Raw genomic sequence first — 21,554 nt, 5'->3', positions numbered from 1 at the left:
CTTTGCCAAGGTCTATGCCACAAACAAAGGACAGTAAAACTAATGGATGTCTCGCTATAAAGGAATGACTCATTTGGATACTGACAGACACATAGTTGGACTTTTTGAGACTAGATGGGCAAACAAAAAATACTTTTGTGTCCATATGGGGTTTAGGCCACAGTATTCTGGTGCCTCTTTATTTATCTCATTAGTCTGAAAACAAATGAGATGACCGAGCAGATGTCTCTTGAGTCATAAAGAAGTTTGGAACACATCCTTTACTGTAGGTTTTTTTGGTTCAGTTTAACTTTGCATCAAACATGTAAATTCATACTCTGATGCTGTCAGCATCAGCAGTTAATCAGGCCTTCAGCACTTAACGTGCCCCACTTTCTTAACTAAACCCAGAAAAAAGCTGCAGATAGAAGGGCAAAAAGCAGACTCCAGGTTTCCAGTGTAGAAGAATGGAGGTATAGGCACATTCCCTGCTTTTAAGCAAGTGAGATTGTGAAGCCTGAAATGAGAGGGATCCTCAACATCATCATCCTCAGTCTTCTGAATATCATTACCTGAGGTTGCTAAGGTCAAATCACCCTGCCGACCAAACAAAGCTGGCAGCACCAGTGTGAGCGCTGCGCACAGTAGATGTAGCGATGCTAATGAAGATCAGCTGAGGCTGGAGCAGAGAGTGGAAAGTAGTGGAGAGCAGAGACAAAGTCATTGGATGGCCTAAAAGACCATGGCTCAAAGTGTTCAGTGAATACATCTAAAATTCAGTGTGCAGCTTTGACAGAGGAGTTTGGTCAAGGCTTGAAAAGCCATCAGTGGGTGAAGCATGTGTGAAACTGAACTTGTAAAAACCTCCCCGTGACACCTGGAACACACACATTGTGTGTTTGATTTTCCTGGGAGTGTCGGGAACATTTTATCTGCTGATTGTTTGAAACGTGTCTACAGTACTGTTCCCCAAACTGGACAGCTGGCCAACATCAAGAGTGCATGGGTAGCAATAGAAAAAGAATGTCAGACAGCGCCCAAATGAAACAAATCTCACTGAGAGACCCCATGGAGTAAAAATGAAGCACAGCAACAGCTGCTGCAGGGTACTCCATGTACGGTGAAGCTGTTTCTACACAATTTGATTTGTTAGCTTAATCCTCCACATTCTGTGTGCTTGTCTGCATGTGTGTGTGTGTGTGTGTATGCCTTCAGTGATGTAGGCCTACAGTAGCACATAGAGCAGCAAAGTCCGTGTTATGACAAGGTTTGGGTGGATGGATAGGAACACAGCATTGTGAATTAGTAGTGTGAAAACAATGTTGTTTCTTTTTTCCATGTCCCTCCCATCACACTCACTTGTAACCATGACGACAAAGGTTGTCTAACCCTGAGGAGGTACTTCACTCAAATCAGGATCTTTTTCCAAAGCCAACAATCCATGACCGTTCCACAACCTTTGCTATTTGTTTGGCATTGCTACCATAACAACCAAGGCCTGGTGCGACTGCCACTGATTCGCTGCTAGTACAAACAACCACTATGGTGTGATTAAAAGTGAATCTATAATGCCTAATTTTGTAGGTGGACTATTAGGCTACGTGATATAACATCTTGAATGGGTCACAACGCTAGGCAACACTTTTTCTCAGCTGGTGTTTTGTAAATCAAGCAAACACAGGTGGTAACACACTTGACCCTTGACCTCGGAGGTCTCCAAAGCTGTTGAAGAACTGACCTTTCTTTCTTTCTTTCTTTCTTTTCCGTAGACAGGTGGGTGGCGTGTGTAAACTGTCCTCAGAGTCGTCTCTGCGCCGCTGTCGGACACCTGATGGCAAGATCTGCAGTGGGAGGGGCAAATGTGACTGCGGCATCTGCATCTGTGCAGCCTCCGAGCCCGGGAGGTTCTACGGGCCCCGCTGCGAATGCCACGACTGGGTCTGTGCTGTGCATAATGGGAATACCTGCAATGGTAGGTGGACACTGACATATGAGTCTATACATATACTCAGCGAAGGAAACTCCAGCTGATGTTTCAGCTTGTTGCTTTGAGAACAGAGAGCTTAAGGGTTTAATCCAAAAACCACTAAATTTATTTAAGCTTTTAATATCAAGCTCTTTTGATATAATTTCAAATAAATAAACATGTAACTCACAGACTTTGGGAGGATTTAGAGTATTTTGGTTTCATCTGCGTTCGTTCCATTATTACTGGATCCAATGGGTGCGGTATTGTGTTGAGAACCCATATCACCTTGGCAGCACTTCAAAGGATTTCTGTGGTAATAGACAGCTGGTTGGTTCACAGAACGCTACCAAGGCATTCCCTTTCACTGGGAGGCACAGCTTTGAACTTAGCCTGTTGCCTGAAATTTTACAAGTGCTGGAGGGGACATCCACACACTCAACAACATTTTGCAAACTATTCATGAGAACAGAATGAGACAATGAATGGCTGTTTCTGTGGAGAGATTGCAGAAGTTGGTTATTTATTGAGCTGGCTGGACATAATCAGATAAACTAATTTATTAGGTGCGCCTTGTGAAAATGAATGCAGTCCAATACAATACAGTCCTGCAGTAAATCCTACATCGAATCTACTGTGTTCAGTGTCTTTGGTGCAGATTCAACTTTATTTTACTTTTTTAGCAGCTGTGTGTGTATTGTTTGGTAATGTTGTTTTGTTGAGACTGCTACAGTTACAGTAATATTTTTGTATGTGAAAAAGACTACTCATGTTGATTACTATCTGAACCTTCACTCAGCTTTATAATTTATTTTCAATGCATTGTTTTGATTTGGACACTTAGAGGTGCTTTCCCTGCAGGCTGATCCCGTATGTTGATGTAAAGGGGAAAAAATCCTCATCTTTGTGTCCTCTGTGGTCACTGGACTAAGGATGTCAGTGTTTGATGGAGTCATGTGTGAATCCAGAACAGGTCTAATGGAGATATGTGTGCATGTGTGTGTGTGTGTGTGTGTGCGTGTGTGTGTGCGTGCATGTGGGCATGTGAGGGGTAGAGTGATTTATTTGGATAGACAAGTTGGCTGCTGTGAGGAGCTCATTATGGTTCAGCAGTCTGGAGTGAGAAGGCCCTGCTTCAGCCTGATAATGGGGTTTCACTCACTGGTACGCTCTGCAAATGGAACCTAGATACATCAGAAGAGGAATGGGTTTTCATTCACACCCAGACACACACCACACACACACACACACACACACACACACACACACACACACACACACACACACACACACACACACACACACACACACACACACACACACACACACACACACACACACACACACACACACACTCACGTACTGACAGACACACAGAAACAGGCTCATTCTTACAGTGCAACACTCATGTGCAGACACATGCAAAAGCGTTCACATACTCACAGTCATATGCCCATGTGCATACAGGCTCCAACAATTACACTCAAAGCATATTGAGAAGATTCCCCCCACTCTTGCTCCCCTCCCCCCACTGCTCAATGGCCCATGCAGCATGCATGGTCTGCTGTCTAAGATGGGCAGCCAATTTCTTTCCCTGCGGCTCCCTTATCTCTGTCTCTCACAACTGCCCACTGATAAGATCCAATAGATTTTTCTCCTAAGGGATAAACTGTGTGTTTTCCTTTCCAAAGAACATTAGCTTTTCCAGCACTGACTTGTTCTTTTACCTACGTAGGATGGCAGTCATCAGACATACACGAGATCTGAATTAGCAGATGTCCATCCGCTCTGTCAGAGCAACAAGTCGAGCTGGACATCGACACCAGGGATGATACATGTGATAAATCCAGATTAAAAGGTTGAAAAGTTGTCAGTGTTGCTGCCTGAGTGAAATAATCAATTTATCTTATATCCCTTTAGTGTATAGGGGCTGTATGGGAAATGCTAGTGTCAGCACAGAGCAAGAGATCCAAGACCAAGATCCTGGTCCTCTATGTGATATTGCATGGTCTTTCCTTTTGTTGCATGGGTTTCTAATGGATGCAATCAATAGACATGCAAGTGAACTGAACTGGAAGCTCTCTGTCCTTATCTGTATAGATGCTCACAGGAAAGAAATGCCCAGAGTGGTCTTGCCTGGTGCATGCTGGGACAGAGGCAGTATAGAAGCTTATATACAAAATGTTTCTGCTCTCTTTAGGGATAGTTAGAGGAAAATAAAGCAGCCTCCTTGACCTTTTATTCTTACGATGTTTTATCCGGTAGCTTACAGACTATCAATATGACCAATTAACAGCAGCACTAAATGTAAACCTATAGTGCAAACTACACATGAGACTTTTGTGTTTCTATATTAAGAACATCAAGGATCCCAAACACTGGAATTGGAATAAATTGTGTGTATAATGCAAAGTGCACATGTCCCATGAAAATCTGAGGTATTTAAAAAAAACAACTCAAGTGTTTATTTTCTAAGGATTCGCAAAAATACTGCTGCTGTCGTGTTTTCCCTCCTCTGGTACATCCCACAAGGAGAGCAACGGGTTGATGACCCGAACTAACATCTGTTCACCAACTGTGCAAAAACCTTCCTGTCATGTCTGTCTGCTGTTTGTTTTCCACTCAGTTTAAACCCTCTTCCTCTGCCCCATTCTGAAAATAACACAAGAACACAAGAAACAAAAGCTTTGAAGCTGAAGTTTTCAAATCAGATATTTAACCCTCTGTAACAACTCCTCTGTTGTTATAAATGAGGGTCAACTTGCCAAAGTTTCTCATCTGTTTTTCACAGCCTTCTACTCTTTTCTTCCCTCATTGAATGAGCCACGTACGAACGCTCTGCCCTCGCTTCTGCTCTCTCTCTCTCTGTCGCTCCTACTCTCTCTCCTTGCAAAGTGTTTTCTTCTGGTTTGGGTTCAGACAGGCTTTGCTTCTCTGTGATTTACTGTATGGTCTTTTTCCATTGTCAGAGCCACAGAGGGTGGCCCAGAGCACAGCAGGCTCGCATTGTCCCACTGATAAAACACTGTGTAATCAACTTGTTAGTAATTACTGTTACAGCATTGAGTAGAATTGGACCATTATATCAAGACCGAAACCCTTAGCGAGCAACCATCTTCGAGTTGAGTCTTAATTGGAACAAAATGAATCGTTTACATTTTTTTTTTCTTTATCTAAAACTCTTAATACAGCAAAGCAAAATGTTTGATCAAACTCTAGTCAGTGGTTTCCCCCATATCTCTGGCAACTGCTACCATCCCCCCACTGCCAATGTTGTGGACTGAGGATCAGAGCCAGGCGAGTCTGCAGTCCAGAACAATCTGTAACTTTCTGATGCTTTATGATTGTCATTCTGACTTTATCATGTCTGTCCTTCCCATCCCATCTCAAAAGAGCAGTTGAAACGAGGAGGTGGAAGTGGAGGAGTAAAAAACCTTTTCCCCCACGCCCTGACGGATGGTCGATTTGGCGTTCGGTTCTGTCGGAACATATTTTTAGCCTCTCTACCTCTCGCTCACTTTCTCTCTCTCTCAGGCTATGGGTTTTCAGATCCTCTGTTCTTTGCCTGGCTCAGCCCCTAGCCTCTGTGCCCCCTGCCAGAGTCAGAGAAGATCCCACCCAAGGGGGTTTTATGTCAGCAGCACAGCACATAAGAAGCCAGTTTGGCCGGTGCTGTTCCAAATCAAACTCCTCCAGATGCATTTTCCATCAGTATTACATAAGCCTATGAAGTTACTTTCAATACGGACACATTATAGACAGATCATATAAACTAATCACAGGAATAACTCACTAATGGTAGTCTGTCCAAAGTGACTAATAGGTTTAATAAATGATTTTTTGTTGATTTCCCAAAGAGAAAGAAGAAAAATAATAGCTTATAAGGGCCCAGTGGAATGCCGTCCTTGAGCCATTATAGCCCATTAAATTGTTCATCGCTGCATTTTTTTTCTTTTCTGGTACATATTTTGATGTGCTCTCACTTAGATATTCTGAGCTTTGCAAGGCAGTGTGTCTGTGTGGTGAGTCACCTAATGATTGCAGCGTGGGCTGCAAGGAGAAAAAAAACCTCTCAAGTCTGCCAGAGTCTAATAGTAAAAGGAAATTTGACCCACAAGTTAGGGTGCAGTTGTTCTACATCGCTGTGATCCGTAATGCTTTAGATTACAGCATTTCTTGTTAGGTAATTATAATCAAATCAGATGTTCCTGTATAGTATGCAGTACACATGTATAGGTACAAGGTGTGGAGTTAGGTAAGGAGGAAGTAACTATCAGGGAATATTTAAAAACTTAATTCTGTGGGAATGTTAGAACTTATGTTATACACAGGTGATTGTCAGCTGAGGCAGCTATTTTTAAGACACAAGTGTGGTTTCTTTTTCATCTTATGCTTTTAAAGTCTGTCATGGAGCACCCCATAGGTAAACCTACTTTACAACATAACCACTAAGATATCATCTATATGCCTGTTTGAGATCATTTGCACCTTATTCCCATTCTTCATGTTTCCAGTCGCAGGCTATAATCTAAAGCACTGAGCTGTGATCCTGACCAGAGCTAGTGGGGGGAGAAAAGTCTTTCAAGGTATTATGAAGTTATGAATCTACCAAAGTTGACAATTAAATGCCTGGGTGGAGAATTGTAGAAGCTAGAAGGATGAAAGCGGGAGTTCCTCATCCCGAGGACAGCACACGCGGAGAATGAGTTATTACCTGAGACAGGTGTCTCCTAGATCTTTTCCACCAAACATGCGCTGACGTGCTGTCGTTTCACGCTCCACAACCCACAGGGAGAGGAAAGCAAGAAGGAATAATTACTTACTGAAATGAGTATCATGTTATGGAGAATGTGATCCAAGCAAAGTAAGTGGGGGAAATGTCATTTGGAGAGGAAACATCAAGTGCAAGTAATAAATGAGCATATAGAGACAGTCTCTGGGAGTTTTTAGATTTACATTATGTGATGTATGTTTTGCGTTATGATTGAAATTACAGAATATCAAATGTTTGTGATTTACGTTTTTTCCATTCACAGAGAGAGAATTACATGCAGCACGCATGCATTATACCTGGTTAATCATTAGACAGGGGTGAGCAAAATCCAAATCCCAAATTAGCTTGCTGCATGAGTCACTATCCTCTCCTTGTCAGCACTTAATCATGGTAACGCTACATCACCTGTTATTACTGCCATTGATGTGTCGCCTCTCTCTCTCTAACCGTTATTGGATGTGTCTGTGTGGACTGGTCAGGACCTGATTGGCTGGGTGTGTGTGTCCATCTGAGGAGTGTAGGAAGGACCCTGACACCCCAAGCCACTCAGAATTACAGCTCTCAGAGCACTAGGGAAGATAAACAGTCAACAGACGGCCACCTTCCCACACACATAAACTTTCGCCTTGCAGACACAAAGGGGCCGTTTCATATGTCAGAGTGATTGTCAAGCAGAGATTAATGGGGGCTAGTGGGTGGCAGTGACTTGGTAATAGTCTGTTGAATTAAGTTGGAAACACTTTAATCTAATTTTGTTTTATTTGCGGGTTGTTGTGTGGTAAATGACAAAAAAAACAAAAAAAAACTTGAGTGATATTTCAGAGTAAGAATGTTTTAAACTTATCCAGATTATCCCTATAAATCTGGGTGAGTGTAGTCATGAATAGTAACAAATGTACAGTGTTTGTGGTCTACAGTAGATTTTTTAATGCGGCAGTATTTCAAGAATAAGAAATCACTGCTGGAAATAACTTTGTCTCTGATGTGTAGGACTTTAATATGCAGTCTGACAGTGTCAGCACCCAAGGGGGGTACAGTAAATCTGGATAAGAAAACACATCTACAGTACAGCATAGAGCAAATAAAAGAGGGCTGTTTATCTTTATGAGATCATTTTTCTAACCTACATCTGCCAACACTGAAAAAACAAATTTTGAATTGTTAGATTTTTTTTCTTTTCATTTTAAGTGTATTTCTACAAAGAAGGTCCTATTAAGCACAGTCTAAAGGGATTGTTATGTAATTGCATTGCTTTGACATCACACAGAAAGTACAGTTATACTCAGTGTCTCAATTTGGCAGTTTTTTTTAGTTTTTTTTTTTTTTAAATTAATCTACTTTCCTCAGAAGTGCATCTCTGTGGTGTAGCTTTCCTTGAAGTGCACTTTCCATATTCTACAACTGTTCCCGAGCGTCCCCTGAGACATATTGATAATGAGAAGAGACAGGGGACTTGCCTGCTGTTAATGACTGATGGATAGTCCTTGAAAAGGACACCACATTTACATGATGAACGAGTCAGGAAAATGATTGAGTGTGACATACAAGGCCCCTCTCTGCTAAATGCAACAGGAGCAACATTTATAATAACTTGTCAACTGCCCTCATTTGCATCATACGATTCCTCCTGTTTCTCATATTGTTCACTGTGGCCATCCAAACGATGAGAAATAGTGACATGTACCCTGAACACAATAAGGTATTTCTCTCACTCAGTGCTTGGAAGGATGGTTACTGTGCCTGCTGGCTTACTATATGTACATTTATGCATCTCAAGGGAAATGCAAAATATTTCACATCCATTAAAAGGAGTCACTTCGGGAGTCCAGTGGGTCTGTTACAATAATTAAGAGTCAAGGGGCCAATGAATCCTATACCTCTCATTCCTATATTTTCCTAGTCGTGCAATGCCATCGCATTTATTTAAAACAACACTAAGGTATGTCCTCGTGTGTATAGGGCAATTTGAGGCACTGGTGAGGGGAAGACTTTTCAGAGGAAATAAGCAGCATGTGGTGTGTGTGTGTGTGTTTCCCTTAAGACCGTGGCTACTGTGACTGTGGGACATGCGAGTGTGACGAAGGCTGGTTCGGAGATGCCTGCCAGTTCCAGGAAGACTGTAACCTACCCAGCAAGAAGAGCAAAGAGCTCTGCAAGAATCCACAGGGGGTGGTTTGCTCCAACAAAGGTAATATGAACACACATGCACATACTCACACACAAGAAAATATACTCAAGCAACAATCCTGCGTCAAACAAACAACCAGCACTGTTGCCACGGCCATATGCACAATATCTACAGTAGATAAGAGTTACATTAAAAAGCATTTTCAGTGTTTTGCCTTTCTGATATTGCACTATTTGTACATGCTTATATGTTCTAATTAATGATTTAAAGTGATTTTAAATACTTTGTAGTGGTAGTATTCGGCTAAGCTTTATGAAGGGAAGTTGGAAATTTGCTGATATTAAAACCGAAAATGTGTGTTCTTGTTAGAAAGTCAAAGATTTTTTTTTGTATTGTCCTATTCAGTTTAGGGAGCCAATGTTGTGATTATTCTATAGTCAATTGTCACTTTAATGTCTTTATAACAATGCCTTTATCTATAACTTGTAATCCTCTGTCAAGTCCACTTCTTTCAGATAAATCAGACATCTCTGCTCTCACACACATCAATCAATATGAAGACAGATCAATTAATAAATTCAAGTATGAATGAGCATCATTGAGAAGCTTGACATCTTGAGGTAACAATAGCATTAATAATTCATTTTGATCTGGACTCTCAAAAGCCAGAGCATATTTGATGCGCACAGGCTCAGTCTGTATGTTTATCTCTGTGGACACATGATTAAGGATTAGCACACTGAAGACTCACAGTGTGAGGTGATGTCTGGGCCGAGGTTGTTTTCCACACACTGACAGCCCCTCACCCACCTGGGCTTAACCTCACCACTGGCCTGCAATGCCTCCAGCTAAATGAAGGATAAACGCGTATTTGTGCGTCTGCATGTGAGCTTGTGTGTCCCTCTGAAAGCATAATCTACAGTATGTGGCCTGTTTGAGCATGTAAAATTGCAGATTTATTCTCAGCGTGTAGTTGTCTAGCCTTCTGTCCCCATAGCGCATCATTTTTAAAAGCCCCAGCAGACAGACACACACACACACACACACACAAATACACCTACACCACCCTTAGTAGTCAGATGCTGCGCTGTTGGCACATGATGCACAGACGGTGCCCCCAGTGCACATCTGCAAGCAAGGCGGGTTCCTGGTCTTAAAGTGCACTGCATCCACAACCTCACAAGAGCTGAGCACACAACACACTCTTATACAAAGCTAACCTTAAACTGTGTCTAAAGCTGGTATCTTTCATAGGCACCTGCCACTGTGGAAGCTGCATGTGTAACAATAAGGACAACAGGGGTCTGGTGACAGGACGATTTTGTGAGTGTGACGACAGCGAGTGTCTGGATGAGGACACTGGAGAGGTGTGTGGAGGTATGCCTGGCGACTTCAACTCTCACCTCATCTCATATGGCTATTCAAGGACTGCCCTAGCCTTGTCACTGTGTCTTGACTGACCTAGGCTACTGTATGTGTGTATGTGTTGGCTGCTGTCAAACCAATTGCAGTAGCTCTCAGTTTAAATGACTTCTTAAAGGAAAACTGCCACAATTTGTTGATTTGCTGTCTGAAAATTTGAGACCATTGATGTCTCGATGATGATTATAGTGTGGACTTCACTCTGCCCTGAACAGCAATTCAGGTTCAATTGTAGCTTAGCAACCGTACAGTAACTAGGCACAGCAGGCCTGTCGAGTTGTCAACATGCTAACACGGTGTGTTTCCTATGCTAGGTTCAATATAAGGGTTTAGGCTGCCTCTTAATTGGCTTTAATTGAAAAGTGAATGATATTTGCATTAGTCATAAAAGCCCATTTATGTCCTCTAGATGGATCATCAACAGAGAGCCTTTTGCCTTAGGTTTGGCAGCAATCTTTTCATGGTTTTGCATTATGTAGATATTCAATACATTTTAATAGTAGGTTTTGTAGAGTTTTCATTTTTAAACAAGACAGCTAAGTTTTCTGAACCTATTCACATTTCCCATCTAGCTAGCTAACTTACCCAGCGTTCACTACACAAGAGGATTAATAAAGAGGATTACTGTAATAATCAAACATCCTGAACAGTGTCGGGTTCACACAAACACTATTTCCCATATGTAGCCCTGAATGGCCAGACTCTAAATCAACATAATGGCCTTTATACAATTCGAAAATGAGAAAAGACATCAGCCTAACATGCAAATGAAGGTTAATTGGAAATTAGCATGGTATGACCTGTGGTGTCTCCTGTATTTGATGGTGTTATATTCTAATCTGGGCTCAGCAAAGTTTTCCATTGCCTGCTTGTCTGTGTTAATTTGCCATTCGTAATTCTGAAAAACAAATTATTGAGTTTGCTTATCAAGCTTTTGTGAGAAATCAGCTGTCTGCATTTGTCAATTTTGTCGAGCAAAACAAATAATTGCATAGACTAACATAATATTGTTTCAAAAGTAAAATGTAGTTAGATTGTTTTTTAATTATACTCCCCCTTTACAATACTTAAATGTGCATTTAGATGAGTAATAATCTGTGAAATCTGTTTAACAACTGTCAATCGGTGGCACCAACTGATCAACTGTTGCGTGTGTGCTCTGATCTGCTTCCAGGCCATGGCCAGTGTTACTGTGGAAACTGTTACTGTGCTGCTGGTTGGCATGGAGACAAATGTGAATTCCAGTGTGATATCAGCCCATGGGAGAGCAAGCGGAGATGCACATCTCCAGATGGCAAAATCTGCAGCAACAGAGGTCTGTTTACCTGCGTGCGTCAAACCAGTGCACATACCTGATAATCTGTGATTCTATTTTAAAACTATAATTTTATGATTCAAGTATTGTAGCAAATTCAAATGTGATACTAGTACTTATTTTAACAATCAGAAACAGATGAAAATATTATTGACTGACAAAGTAATTAGGCCTACTAGATAGTTTGTTGGTAGTTGATGTAAAGAAATGCCCTTGCTCGATGAAACCTAGTGGTCTTAAAAAAAAAGAGAGATCTAATGAAGTGGGATATGAGGTCTCCTATTCTGTGTGAAATATTTTTGCTGCAGCTGAGTGATCAAGGTTATTTCAGCATGCTAAAAAAAGAGAACCCCAGTATAGTTTCTCCTCTCTGACCACCACAGAAGATTAGGAGTCATCTCTGAAATCAAACCCAAAGACAGGGATGGACAGGAAGAAAAAAAATAGAAATAGAAATACAGGGAAAAGGAGAAATACTTGTTTAAAAGAAAAGTCCTCATGTAAATTTGACTGAAAGTCACCAGAGCATGGCGGACAAGGAGTCAGGGAAATAGCTTCACAAACCTAACTGAAGTGATCCTGTGGGGTTTCGGTAAAACCCTCTAAAATTAATCACAGTGGACTGGCTGAGGGCTGGCTAAGTGGTGAGGCTAAATGGTAGGCTACATGGACAGAGTCCCATCACAGAGCTGCGATTTATGTTTAAGTGCACAACTGACACAGCATGAACAACCATCCAGAGTGTGGTTATGGTGTAATGGCATATTGTACCCACTTCTGTCTAGAAAATAGAGGGCAAAGGCCTGACAGCACCACCATTTACCAGAGAAGAACAAAGGAAAATCAAAAATCAACCAAAACACATCTTCTCTCCTTGTTATCTTGGTTTGACAATGTTTTTGTAAAAAGTACTGATTGTCAATCTAATTCTTTATTATTATTATTCATGTGAATTTTGGGGCGGTAGGGTGTGACAGTGTGTTGCCTCTCAACTAGCATTGCATTAGTTCTGCATCTTCCTCCCAAACTCCAAAGACATGTGCAAAATGTGGATTGATGACTCTAAATTGCCCGTAGTGTGAATGTGAGTGTGAGTGCCTTGTTCGTCTCTATGTGCCAGCTCTGCGATAGACTGGCGACCTGCGCAGGGTGTACCCCACTACTATGTCAGTCCGCAACCCTGCATTGATAAGCGTTATAGACAAAGGATTGGATGGATAGATGGATGGAAGGATATAAATAACTGTATGGTACCAATAAAATGTGTCGGTGAGTAAATCACATGTGTTGGGAGCTGAGGTTGTGGTGTAAACTCTCAAAAACATGCACTGTCAACCTTGCTCCTGGTTTGGTAAAAATGTGCCAGTAGATCAAAACATCTTTTCATTCTGCCCCATTCAAGTGCCAAACAATCCCTGCAAGTCAGACAATTTGGTGCTGATTATAATGAGAGTGATTTTCAGTTCCCAACCCTATGTGCCGTGCATTCATTTTTGCTCTGAATTAATCCTCCTTTAAAGCATTGTGAAGATAATTCCTGGTGATTATCGGCAAATGGATCAAGGAAGATGATTATATAATAGAAGGTTGATTTGATTTCATCATCCTGTGTAGATGTAGAGATGTGAAGTGTTTTGTATGAGACTGTAAAATGCCTTCTCTCTCTTTCTCTCTGTCTCTTTTCCTATGCTCAGCAGTAACCTTTATCTCCTGTTCACACTCAATGAATGAGTGAATGATTTGACTGACAGTACCCAATAGATAACTCTGTTTCATTCCAGCAAACTGTCAAGCCCCCTCCGTCTGTTAGGTCCACCTGACCCCCTCAGTTGAGCTAATAATACACTAACTGGCATGCTGTCAAAATGATAACAGCCGCTCCAGGCTAAATACGTGAGTCTATATATGATTCCTTGATCAAAACAATTTGAATGGCTGATGAAATGGCTGCACGAGGCTCCTGTCTCCACCTTTTGTGTGGAGAAAGAGGTTGATTTGCACTGACAAACAGGAATCTGCCGAAAAATATCAATGCATTTTCTAATGGACTTCCACTTTTATAGAGCGTTTATAGGACAGTGTTTGAACAGTAACTAGTGCAGGTGCTGTCATCTGCTCTGCTGAAGCAAAGCTGTGACATTTGTGGCAGACATAAAAGTGCATGGCTCTAAAAAATCCAGGACTCCAGGGTTATGAGGTGGTGAGGGAGACTGAACCCGGTGCCAGGGGCCGGTCACGCGCCAGCCGCAGCCCACAGGCTTGCCAGCTGGCCTGGCTCCCCTGGGGTTCCCCGTGCTCTGTCACTGCTGATAAGAGAAAATGGGATTTCCACTGGCTGCTGCTCAGCTCACACCCTGGCTACGATGTAAAACAAATGAGAAAGAGAAGGAGACAGACAGATACATAGATAAAGAAAGGAAAAAATGAGATGGATGGCTAAAGAGTATTTATTCCTCCTGGCTGCTGCTAAAGTATAAAAAATACTGTATATTGTCCATCCCTATTTTTTTCCAAAAATCCACATTGTTGCTTTGTTTGGACTGTTCTGCTGAAAAATTACAATAGTTAAGCAATGCAATGTGAATTTACAATACGTGTATGTGTTATGTGTGTGGTGGTTGTGTTAGGTACCTGTGTGTGTGGGGAGTGTAACTGTTATGATGTAGATCCCTCTGGCGACTGGGGAGATATTCATGGAGACACCTGCGAGTGTGATGAGAGGAACTGCCATGCGACCTATGACCGATACACAGACGACTTCTGCTCAGGTCAGCACCCTGTTACTGGATTAAAAGAAAACACACAGTCCTCTATATGAGACATTTATGGTCATACTGTTTGATGTTTAAATATGTGGTTCATTTTTGACAATAGTTTTAGACATTTTAAGTGTGAGTGTTTATTTGCATACCAAGAGTTAGATAAGAAGATCGATACCACTCTTTAATGAGTTTACTTTATATACTTTCATGTTTGTTTATTTGTCTGTATGTTTACCTGGGTATATGGAAATACTCGCTGTACTCACTGTGCTCAGACAGAACAGCACAGAGAGAAATCCCCTTAATCAAAACAAAACCAGTTTAAGTTTGGAGGAAATCTCAGTGTGTTCATAGGGACCTGTCACTCAGAGTAAGATGTTTTCAATAAAATAAGGATTTACTCAGAAAGAGTCCATAAATTGTGTAGCCTACTCCATGAATGCAAGCTTTTTTTTATTAAAATAGAGATGTTGAACCCTTGCAAAACAAAATGCTGAGCAATACAAAAACCAAACATTTCCCCACAGTCACTTGTAACTGTATCATGGTGGATCAATATCTTAATGTGAAACTGTAATAAAATTGTTTTGGTACACCATCTTCATAAAATGGCAAATATAGTTGTTGCTCTTCTTTTGTGTGGATTAAGTGTAAGTGATATCAGCCCATTAAGTGTAACGTGTTAATTAGTTAGATTTATGGGTCCATGCTGGCAGATTGTTATAGTAGGCCTATATGGACAGAGCCGGCGGGAGCCACTGTTTCCAGTCTTAATGCTTAGCTAAGCTAGCTGCTGGCTCCAGCTACATAGAGGGCTTAGCTTATTGATCTTGCTTGAATATTTACCCAAATGTCAAGAAAATTTGTTTTAAACGAGGATTGGTTCTTTACAATGTGTGTGTAATACTGTTAACATGTAATGATCTTGAGAAGCACATCTCTTTTTGCTTAGCAAACACTAACAACACCTCACCACCATCTGCTTCCAATACTCTTTCCATATAACTTAGCAATAAACTCAGGAGAAGTTAGGAATGACCTTTTCCCTGTTGCTCTAGAGAATTAATGAACAAAACATGATGAATGCTACCACTGTGCCTACCATTCATTAAACAAAAAAAAAAACTCTGAACCAGGCATTTTTCTTAACTTCCTGGCATATTCACTAGACTTATCTAAAATTAAACCGTACAGTAAATTGCTGAGAGAATACAGACACAGTTCAGATCAGGTAAAATCATTGTTGGACATACAGCGGTTTAGAAAGGCTGTTCAAAAGATCCCTCATCTTCTCACCTTTGCCATTACTTGTTAATTTACAACCCTAATCTTACAACTTTGCTTCCCTTTTCCTCTCTTACACCAGCTCCCATTGGCGCTCTTTCTGGTCCATATAGCCTGTCCCACCCTGCTCTGACCCTCTTCACTTGATGCTATTTTTCCCTGCTTATCAGTGTAGTTATTTGAATGTTTTCTGTACAAAGCCACAAAGTCTGTTTCACCTCTCTGTTTCCTCCACCTTGTCCTCCTTCTTCTTGGCAGGTCATGGCCAGTGTAACTGTGGCAGGTGTGACTGCAAGGAGGGGTGGGCAGGGAGGAAGTGTGAGCATCCCCTCTCCTGCTCGCTGTCTGTGGAGAGCAGTCTGAAGAAGTGCCGGGGAACGTCCAATTTGCAGTGCTTCGGACGAGGTATACCTGGTCTTCCCATTTGATCCAGTTGCCATGGTTACTGCAGCAGACCTGTACTCTGCTCTCACCTCTTGGTATAAAATAGGCCATTTCCAGGCAATCACTTAATCAATCCTGAAAGACACGAGGGGGAGAAGCTATCAAGTGTAATGATATCTTTAACAAAGCCATGCAGTGCTTTTGTGCCACATGTATGTTGTGCATTAATGTATGTGTGTGTTTGTGCGACAGCTTTATGGTATGTTCGTTTTTTATGTCTTAGGTATAATGATTTGTACTTGCACTGGTATGTAGCCTACATTTGAGAGAGATTAAGGGGGCACTGTTTGCTAGCAGCGATGTGAGCCTTGGCTGGAGCAGCTCTCTCAATAGAACAAGCTGTGGGTCGATGTGTCAAGATTTATTGTGGTGACTGAATGCTTCATTAGTGGCCCCTCCGAAACAGAGAAAGCTTATTTTCTTGGAGCCTCCAAATGTTGGGCTTAATACTAATATTAGATTCAGATGCAGAACCAACACTGGAAAGCCATGCTCACAAACCATAGGTCCAAGTTGTGCTTGTCCCAGTCATGCACCCGTGATCTTGTTGATTGATGACAGTGAGGTGGAAGTGGGAGTATGGTGTTACATTTAAGGTCTATAAAAAATAATGTGCTCTACCATGGTTGCATGTGCACAGTTGTTGTGTATTGCAGTTTACATATTATAATGATTTGATTTTAAATCTTGATAATTTTTATTCTTTAAAAAAAATGATATTTCTGACTAAATAAGTAACAATTGAGCCAAAATACTTAATTAATCTGCACCATCAGGGCTCTGTGGGTGGATTTTTATCAGATTTTATTATTGGTGGAATTTCTTTTTAAATAGTTGGGGAAATCATGCAGTCCATCAACTGTCCAGCTGCTCAATCAACAGAAACAAAAACCATTAATTAAGATTATACTGGACTTCGGAGCCCAACAATTCTCAGCCAATGAAGGGAGAAACAAATGAGTCACCTTTCACAAAGATGAATGGATCAATCTCTCCAGGCAGTGGACATTAACTAAACGGCAATATCATGAAGGAAGCCACATTCTTAGCCAAGTACTACAGAAAATATTGCACTTAAAAGTCTTTAGGCTTCAGTAGAGAGTGAAGCAATGTGGATCTTACTATCCCACAAAGAAGCAGAAAACTGAGCATGGGGTTGTTTGAGGTAGTTATGCATAGTCATTGTATTAGTTGCTGTAGATTTGGATCAGCACACTGTCACTAAGGAGACTCAGCCGAGAACAGCAGCAAACTAGCCAAGCAATGTATGTTTTAGACACTTTTTCAATAATGTGCATCGAAAGAATCCAATGTTTATTGAAATCTGTGCTTCATGTAGAGGAATATCACAAGAATTCAGTAGTATCATACTGTAGTAAAGTACCATACACGTTGTGTTGTGTTCATCTAATCAAATGTACTGGGAGGATCCACTATTCAATTTGAGTAAAGATATGTTGATCATCTACTGTACAACAGCCGACAGAGTTAAATCATTCTCAGATTTGCCAGACAGCAAAAAGCTGAGCCAAATACACTCTGTGCCTTCATCCAGAGCTAACAATGCACAATGGTCATGCTGGCGTTGTTCTTACACTATTTGACAACCTGCATTGTTCCCAAATATATGATTTTGCCATTTGTTGATAAGATGAATTGTCTTGTAGCTGCACTGTGCACACTGTACAGTCTTCTGAGGTATCACTTGTACCTGTAGTCTACACTGATGCAGCAGACTTAATCAATCAGCCTCACAGTGCTGCATGGGCCCATTGTTCGGGGTTCCTCTACTACTCCATTCATTTTGCCCTAACCAGTGTTATCATTTTCAGGGGCATACCTGCAGTGCTTCTGTAGTGCTCGAGTTGAAAATGTAGAGTAAAGTCTGTTGTATTCTGTAGTTCTCTCCTCACAGTGATTCAGCTTTATGATGTGTAACTGGTAGTGGGCGATACAACAAGGACACAACCCGCCTGGGTTCAGGGCTCCGCAGTTTTATCAAGGGTTAAAGTGAAGCATCGATTTCCTGTTTTATTTGACTGCGGAGGTAATCACTGGGGAGTCTGCAGCCTCTCAACCGCTGCTTTATTCCAAAAGAAAAGAGAGGATGTGAGGACCGTAGCCTACTGTGTGTTATTGCAGTGGCCCTTACAGATATCCCTCACACCCGTGGCTGAGAGAACTGCTGATTAGATTGCATTGCCTGAAACCGAATAGGGCAGGGCTGCTACCATGGAGGCAATTACAGGTCACCACCACCATTGGATAACAATGAAATAATGCAAGTGTGCTCTCAAAATAGAACCAATTTGGTCCTTTGAATACATCAACAATTCATTATACTTTATGTTGTGTCTGTGACATTGCAGACTTTGGTCTTGACGGCCTCAAACCAGTGGCAAAGCAACAGGGTTGACAAAGCCTGGCGCCCCCTCCTCTCATAATGAAACAGCAACAGATTAACTTGTGCTGGGAGAGTTAATTAGCTTTAATTCCTCCAGCAGTACCTTTAAATGTATCTCCAATTGCTGCAACAAAATGGAACTTTAAATTACTCTGTGCAATAGAACAATTAATGGGATTCATAAATTCTTTTATAAATTGCATTTTTTCCCCGGCCATGCCTGTCCGTTCAGGACGCTGTTGAAGGTGCATGTGCATCTACACCACCCGACACCGTGTTGAATGAATATTTTCCTGCGCATATGCCTGAATTAATTAATTCCGATGAGGGATTTTAGTGTGTATTTGCAGTGTGTATGTATGTGTGTGTGTGTGTGTGTGTGTATAAAACTGGGACACATCATTTCAGGTAATCAGAATTTCTAATGTCTGCTGAGGCCAACAATTTATATCCATAACATGTTGAAACTATGGTCTGTATGCCATAAATTCACACTGTCAGCTCCTCCCCTCTTATTAGTCAAGAATATCTGAATGTGCTATTCACTGCCTGTATGCGGGCAACCTGAGGGAGGGATGCTGTCATGGAAATAACAAAGGGACTGTGTGTGCATGCATACCTGATTGTTTAGTATGGTGTCTGTATTCATTTGATTTACCCAACTTTCCTTTCCCGGGGATGTCCGTTTGAGTGTTTAGTGTTTGGAAGATCACAACAGTTGGAAACAAATAAGTGTAACAGAGTTCACTGCAAGGCTTCGATGAATGGCAACGGATCTAAAGGGTGAGAAAATAGAGAAAGGGAAAGAGAGAGAGGGTCTGTGGGAAACACAATGAAGAGAGACAGGAAGCGGGGGAGAGAAAGAGAGAGAAAGTGAAGGAGACAGACGTAGAAAATCACTTAGGCATGGATGAATGCGGCTGGTACAGATGGCAGCTTGAGCGGAAAAGCCTTGAAATTTGAAACAGCAGCTTCGGAGCTTTTCTTCCTGAGAGGTGGAGGCAAGGCGCTCGCGGATAGCACATTCTTTATACTGTGGTATTTCCTCAAGGAAACACCTGCTTTCAACATCTTTCTGCTGATTCTTGGGATTCCTTTCGCTGCTTTCTGAGGAGCAGCTTGTAACAGACATTAACTCTGTGATTGTTGCTTTTTAAAAGCACATCTTTTCCAACACACTAGCAATTAAGTGGTTGAATCGTTATTTATTTTTCTAGTACCAATTTAAAAATATTACTGACAGCAGAGAAACCAAATAACCTGAATTTTGGCTTCACCTATGGGTTAAAGACCCAGTGGAATGAGTCCTAGAACAATAAATGGATAACATTAAATGGTGTGAATGAGGTCAAAGTATAATTTTAGAGGGAATTTGATCATTTAGCACCTTGGTGTCAAATAAAGACTTTCATTAAGCATTAGACTGGATGCGTTATCTAGTGTGATGCTGGACCATTGCGGCTGCCACATAATCCCAGACAAACTAAACTTGGATGGTAAAGTAAATTGGCCAATTCATGGTGTTTGATGAGTTGCTGAAAGACTTTTGGAGAAGTTGTTTCCAAAATTCAAGTTAAATACTCACAGTTATGAATTTGTTGTTTCAAATCATGCAGGAGTCGGTGAACACATTTCAGTTTTACACCAGAAATGTTTTTTTAATCAGCTTTGTTTTTGTCTCGGCTAAAAGATTGCTAAAGTGAAAATGTAAGTGCAGCACAAGAGTATAATTTGCACTTGTGCGTGTGTGTTAGTTTTGCAGCTCTGTGGCGAGAGCTGAGTCACAGCTGTGGTTGTGTTTAAGCAGATCAACCAGTGAGGCAAAAACTTTGGCATGAAAATGGGTACACACTTCCGCTGGGTTCAGACTACTTGGAAATTCGACAAATATCAGACTAGATAGAAGAGTGGGGCACTTTTCCAAAATCACATACGACATAAGAGCTTTCTCTTTGAATCTTTGAAGTTCACATTTAAATGCCCATCGAAACACTGCTTCAGTATGAGTTATATTAACGGCCGATCTTATTTTCAATGTATGAGGTTCTCCCATAAAGTTGACTAAGTCCCTGTAGCCATTTTCTTTCTGCAGTCTTTAATTTGAATTTGAAGCCCTGAGGAATTGTACGTGAATTTGAACAGGTTGAAAGTTGAATTAAAAGCTCAGACATGGCACCTGGCTGTAAAATATTAAGTACACAATCTTCTGTACTTTTGGGACTCCAAGCTTTTTTACAGAGACTTCAGGGTTTATGCATTACAAATCCCAAGGAGTGTCCTTTAATGTTGTTAGAACTAGCAGAACTCCAAACAGCATCCTCTCTAGAAAATATATACTATTTTTTTTTCTTTTTTTAAAATGAAAATGTAATAATTTTGTATCTGCACATATATGCAAACAGAAGTATGACTAACTGAATGAAAATCAATATATTCAATATCTGTCTTTGTACCGATAGAGGGAATGGAAAGGGAAAAAAAGTCTCTGTATCTCTTGGAAAAAGGGCAATTTCCCCCCGGGAGAAGCCGGCGTGGACTCTCCTCCCAGCGCCTTAGGAAAGTAACTGCTGCTTTTTAAAAGGGAGTGAGAGAAGCTGACATGATTGACCATTACTCAATCCTGCCTTACGACATGGTGATTAAGTATTTATCCATTTAACGACGCATTCATCCTGCCTGAGCCTCTTTCCAGTTCCAGGCTGCGCAGCAACATGACAACGCTTCACATCTGCTCTCTAATATCACAAAAATGAGTTTTCCACACCCTCACCTGCCCCGTGTTCATACACACATTTGCGCTAAATATAATAGTCCCAGGCCAGCGTCCTCTGATGTAACATTGTCACTGAGGAGGTGTGCCTCATGCAAATTAAACATCAACTCACACAAACACACGCACGCACGCACACACTGATGTGGATGCTTTGACGACCACAGAGATAATCAATAAGGCAGGGTGTTGTGTTGTTGATCACTGGTTGCTAGGGTAACTGAGTTCCCAGAGCAGATGGTAGGACGAGAGGTTGCTAGGCTGTGTGTGTGCGTGTGTGGTCATAAGAAATGACAGTGATGTGCA

At 41.3% G+C, this 21,554-nt stretch overlaps 1 protein-coding gene across 2 annotated transcripts in view; it reads left to right on the top strand.

Annotated features, from left to right (window-relative positions):
* The window catches only part of itgbl1 (integrin, beta-like 1), a 39,799-nt gene that overhangs the window by 2,574 nt on the left and 15,671 nt on the right, over nucleotides 1–21,554 (top strand). For both annotated transcript variants that reach the window (XR_014596301.1, XM_083996289.1), the window contains exons 2-7: nucleotides 1,749–1,951; nucleotides 8,761–8,907; nucleotides 10,102–10,224; nucleotides 11,444–11,584; nucleotides 14,212–14,352; nucleotides 15,889–16,035. Coding sequence is in view for 1 of the 2 variants with exons in the window: in XM_083996289.1 (XP_083852415.1) it covers nucleotides 1,749–1,951; nucleotides 8,761–8,907; nucleotides 10,102–10,224; nucleotides 11,444–11,584; nucleotides 14,212–14,352; nucleotides 15,889–16,035 (902 nt within the window). In the remaining variant the exon portion in view is untranslated. The remainder of the gene's footprint in view (nucleotides 1–1,748; nucleotides 1,952–8,760; nucleotides 8,908–10,101; nucleotides 10,225–11,443; nucleotides 11,585–14,211; nucleotides 14,353–15,888; nucleotides 16,036–21,554) is intronic.

Source organism: Trachurus trachurus (genome assembly GCF_905171665.1).
Source record: "Trachurus trachurus genome assembly, chromosome: 21".
Lineage (NCBI taxonomy): Eukaryota > Metazoa > Chordata > Actinopteri > Carangiformes > Carangidae > Trachurus > Trachurus trachurus.
Note: the sequence above shows the minus strand (reverse complement) of the source record. Positions and strands in the feature narration are given on the sequence as shown.